The sequence below is a fragment of the Arachis ipaensis genome, chromosome B05 (genome assembly GCF_000816755.2).
Source record: "Arachis ipaensis cultivar K30076 chromosome B05, Araip1.1, whole genome shotgun sequence".
Taxonomy (NCBI): Eukaryota; Viridiplantae; Streptophyta; class Magnoliopsida; order Fabales; family Fabaceae; genus Arachis; species Arachis ipaensis.
In genome coordinates this window covers 9,241,912-9,246,709 of record NC_029789.2, presented here as the reverse complement: position 1 = coordinate 9,246,709, position 4,798 = coordinate 9,241,912, and the positions used below count along the sequence as shown (strand labels likewise).

The window sequence follows — 4,798 nt, the reverse complement described above, 5'->3', positions numbered from 1 at the left end:
AGCATAAACCGTAGCAAGCTCCCACGGTTTATGAAGAAGGAATTTTTATCACAAACCATTTATTTTTAGATGTTTGATTGCATCAATGTGGTATCATGTAGACTGCGCATGATAATTGTGACAGAATACATGTATATAATAGAAGCTCAAACCGCTTAAACTATCAAATACATAGCAGATAATATATTAGACAATTCTCAAACCTTTTTAACTATCATTTCCTGTTACTTCATTATTGTGTCATGTCATGCACCCAACAAAACTAATCTAATGTAATCTAATATTCACTCTCAAATCTCAATACTCACTGCTCAACACACAATAGTAAAACAATTTTGTTAAAACATTCATCGTATTTTTTTTAAGTTTTGAATTATAAAATTAAAGTATCAATTATATGTATAAAATATATATTAAAATGTAAAATATATATTAAAAATAAATAAAATAATATATATTTATACAAAAATATATAATAATTGATTATATATATATATATATATAATCAATTATTATATATTTTTGTATAAATAGATATTATTTTATTTATTTTTAATATATATTTTATACATATAATTGATACTTTAATTTTATAATCCAAAACTTAAAAAAAATACAATGAATGTGTTAACAAAATTGTTTTACTATTGTGTGTTGAGCAGTGAGTATTGAGATTTGAGAGTGAAGTTTAGATTACATTAGATTAGTTTTGTTGGGTGCATGATATGACACAATAATGAAGTAACAGGAAATGATAGTTAAAAAGGTTTGAGAATTGTCTAATATATTATCTGCTATGTATTTGATAGTTTAAGCGGTTTGAGCTTCTATTATATACATGTATTCTGTCACAATTATCATGCGCAGTCTAAATGATACCACATTGATGCAATCAAACATCTAAAAATAAATGGTTTATGATAAAAATTCCTCCTTCATAAACCGTGGAAGCTTGCCACGGTTTATGCTTAGCTTTCTCTCTTCGTAAACCGTTGGAGCTTGCCACGATTTACACACAAACCACAAATACCATAATCCGTGGTAGCTTGCCACGGTTTATGTTAAAATCAGAAACCGTGGTAGCTTTTCCCACGGTTTACATAAAAATGTGAAAATGCACATGTACGTAAGGGATTTTTGTTTTGTGTATTTGAGTAAAGCTTTCATCCAATTTATTTATTTGGGTAAATTGCCCCTAATTATATTTTTATATACATAGAAAAAAAATATTATTTTTAAATAACAAGTATAAAAATTAATTATTTCTATTTGTATAACAGACTTAACAGTTAACATCTAATTAAATATAAAAGTATACATGTTAAATTATTTTAAATTTTAGACAACGAATGTTAAAATTAATTATTAATAAAAAATTATACTTTTTCATATAAAAATAATAACTAAAATTCTTATTATTTAATTTTTTATGTACAAATACATTGGTCTTCTTAGTTAGAGACATTTGTTAACCTGCGACTTTCTTTTGTAAAAGTAGTTTGATTTTATAAACCTTTTGTGTCATGCATAATCTATACTGTCAGAACAAAATAGACCGTAATTTTAAAAAATTTATATTCCCGTAATTATTAGTGGTAAAAATACTAGTATATATATAAGTCTTAGTACTTGTTAGTAAACTCCATTTCTGAAATCAACATATTTTTATCATTCTTTCAATTCATCAAATTTAAAAAGAAAGAAAGAAAGAAAGAAAGAAAGAAAGAAAGTAAGAGTAAAGTTCCAAAACCACTTTAACATATCCATTAACACATGACAGGCTTCTTTGACAACACTCTCAACTATCTTGCATTGCATCATTCCCTTGGCCGTCCATGTAAGGTCTAACAAAGGTTCTTCGCCACCACACCTCAAAAGCTCTCTGAAGGTTGGGACATCCATCTCCCGTTTTCAAGAAACTCCCGACCCAAGAAAGCAGAATACTCTGCTGATCCTCCAGTGGCAAGGTTAGTATAGTCCTCCCGATTCCTTCCTCCACAAGTTTCCTGTCAAACGACCTGCATCCGTGCTGTAACCAGTTGTAGTCATTGATCAGAGGCTGCAACCATGTCTGCAACAGTGACAAGCGTGTGTTCTTTGATGGCAACAACTCCCCTCTTCCAATGCCGACATACAGTCTTCCCGAAATGCAGCTGATGTGATAGCGTGCTACGATGGGGAGTTTTCCATGTAGGGTAGCCAGTTCCTCCTGATTCGCCCACATCAGCGCAAACTCATCAGCAGCTTGTTTGTCAACTAAAATCTCAAGCAGCCATGAAAGGTTATCGGCTTCAAGGGCTATTTGTTTTAGTATGGATTCTCTGCTAATGCTAGGTGTGTCCGGAACGTCTGCTTCTGCAGCCTGCTTGAACAGTGACAATAATGAATCCAAGCAGCTTCTGCATGATCTATAAATCATATCATTGCATATGTCAGCTGAACCAGTGGAGCCTGGAAGACTGTTATTCTCCCTAAGGAGCTTTAGAACTATGGATTTCATCTCTCGGCGACCTCTCTCCTCATTGCTTTTGAGAACAAGTTCAAGTATGTGGGATAGAGTATCCTTCTGTGCATTAGAAATTTCAGGAGAAACACGTTTTAGCACAGGGTTGACCCCGATTCCTTCTCCTTTGAGTCGCAGTACGGTTGACACCACCTTTTCTTCTTCTTCTTCTCCAACCCAAGGGACTGCCTCCAAGTGATCTAAACATGACTGGATACACGAACTGAAGCCAAGCGATTCTGCAACCTGCAGAAATAGTTTCCTTCAGTTTTATTGAAGATCTTTCGGCAAAAAGAATCAAGTAATGCTTAAAAATAAAAACTAAGAATATTGATATAATTGAATTGCAATCAAATAAGTTATGTTCTTTAACATTTATCTGTATGGAAATGATATATACATATCAAACAAATCCTACAGCAATGTCAAATAGCTTGATTTGAGTTGGTGTCATCAAGCAATAGTTCATTCCTAACAAACGATTAAGTAGGACAAAGATTTGAAATGAACACAATATAGCAGAAAGTTATGGATGAGGCTTAAGGATTTCACTAAACTGACCCCTAATTGACAGAAGAATTACCCATCATCATCCCTATTCCCTACAGTTCACATTTTCCACAATTCTTGATTTGCCATCAACAGCAAGTCAGTATGTGAATTTGCATCACAAATAGCACAATCCATGGAATTCCCTTTGTATAAAACACTTCCACCTTTAGTATTAGGATGGAGAAATGTGTTCAAAGAGAATCAAGTGTCTCTCAGAAACATTTGCATGCTAGTTTAGATTATCACAAAGTAGTACTGAATATTGATGCTTATTGAGCTTATACACACTTGTATCTATTCCATGACAATAAAGCTGCAATTGGTAGCGGCTTTAAATAAGGAAGCTATTAGAGCACCCAAAAAAGAAAGGAAACTAATAAATGATGAACCTCCTAATATCAGTGGAGATACAAATAAATGCCTCACAAGGAAATATAGTTGTTCTATGCTAACAAACAAAAAGGAACCATGAAAGATAATCTGAAAATTTACAATACCAGTAAGATCAAAAGAGTATAAGCAATCAATCCTTAGAATTCAAAAACTCAAAATAGAAAATAAGCAGAAAATTAAGCAAGATTACCTTGAGTATTCGAAGAATGCGAGAAACATTCTGCTTCATAAGCCTCTGCTTCATTTCTTTGCAGTACATAAGGCCAACAGTTTCAACATATATTTCAACATCTTCACAATCTTCAATTTGGAGACATGATGAAATTCCACCTAACTCAGAGAATTTCTCAGCAAAGAAACTACTCTTCTCCCTCAATACATCCCTATGCACACTCAACTTGACACAAAACCCTTGCTTCCCCAACAAAACCACCTTCATATCACAGGATCCAGCTTCACCAAACTCAATAGCAACCTTCTTGGGCAAAGTCTCAACCTTGTTCCTTTGAGGTCTCTCTGTAGTAGCCACAGATGCTGCAGCTGGAGGCCTTTCGGGGTCATCACTGCATTTTTGAACATCTGAAGCGACCACCAATCTTGATGGTGGTGGTGCAGCAGGCACTGCTCTCCTCTCTGTAACTGAAGCTGGTATCTTGTGAGCAGTGTTCTTTGAAAGTAGTGGTGGTGAAGAGGGTTTTGGTTTGTTGTTGAGAGGAGTTTGAACCTTGAGACCTTTCTGGAACACAACAGGGGAAGGGCAGCACCAAAACCCTTCTGGGGTGACAGCAATTGGAACATTCTTAATCCTTGTTTGACCTTGACCTTGCTGCTCCACCACCTTGCCAAGCCTAACATCACTCATATCTGACAAGTGACAAGGTTTTCACACCTAACAATATAACGGCATCACACTCAAACTCAAAAAATGATGCTTCAACTGGCAACAAGTCAAGCTGAGAAATAACTCAGCCAAATTTCACTCCTTTCTATGCGGAACTTCAGTTGTTTTTGCTCTCTTGAATTACTAAAACCGTGCCTTTTCCCTCATGAAACACGGGAGAAAGGAAAATGAAAAGCTGGAATCTTTGAAGCTGATCTTTACTCTCCCCAGAAGAACAAATCTAGTTTCATAGAAATTGGCATGGAGCTGAGGAATGTTCAATGGTGAAGGGAGAAAAACTGAAAAAGATTTAATCTTTTTTTTTTCTTTTTTCTTTACTCTCAAATGGGAAATAGAATTTGAAACCCAAGCAAAATGGGAGGACGAATAAGCAGAAATTAGAAATTTCTTCTTTTTATTTATCTTTTATAATTTTTTTTTTAAAAAAAGTGGTTGGAACATTTTCAAAA

General features: G+C 34.2%; 1 protein-coding gene across 1 annotated transcript; it reads right to left on the bottom strand.

Annotated features, from left to right (window-relative positions):
* On the bottom strand, positions 1,617-4,792 carry LOC107642825 (BTB/POZ domain-containing protein At3g50780). Its single transcript, XM_016346304.2, has 2 exons — positions 3,639-4,792; positions 1,617-2,749 (listed from the first exon to the last, which is right to left on the bottom strand). Exons 1-2 carry the CDS (start codon positions 4,308-4,310, stop codon positions 1,799-1,801), a joined length of 1,623 nt encoding a protein of 540 aa, XP_016201790.1. The 5' UTR covers positions 4,311-4,792; the 3' UTR covers positions 1,617-1,798.

Excerpts from the sequence above, each read along its gene's own strand:
- LOC107642825 (XM_016346304.2), bottom strand. The coding sequence starts at position 4,310 with ATGAGTGATGTTAGGCTTGGCAAGGTGGTGGAGCAGCAAGGTCAAGGT. Across the intron at positions 2,750-3,638 it reads GCATTCTTCGAATACTCAAG|GTTGCAGAATCGCTTGGCTT; the intron begins GTAATCTTGCTT and ends CTATTTCTGCAG.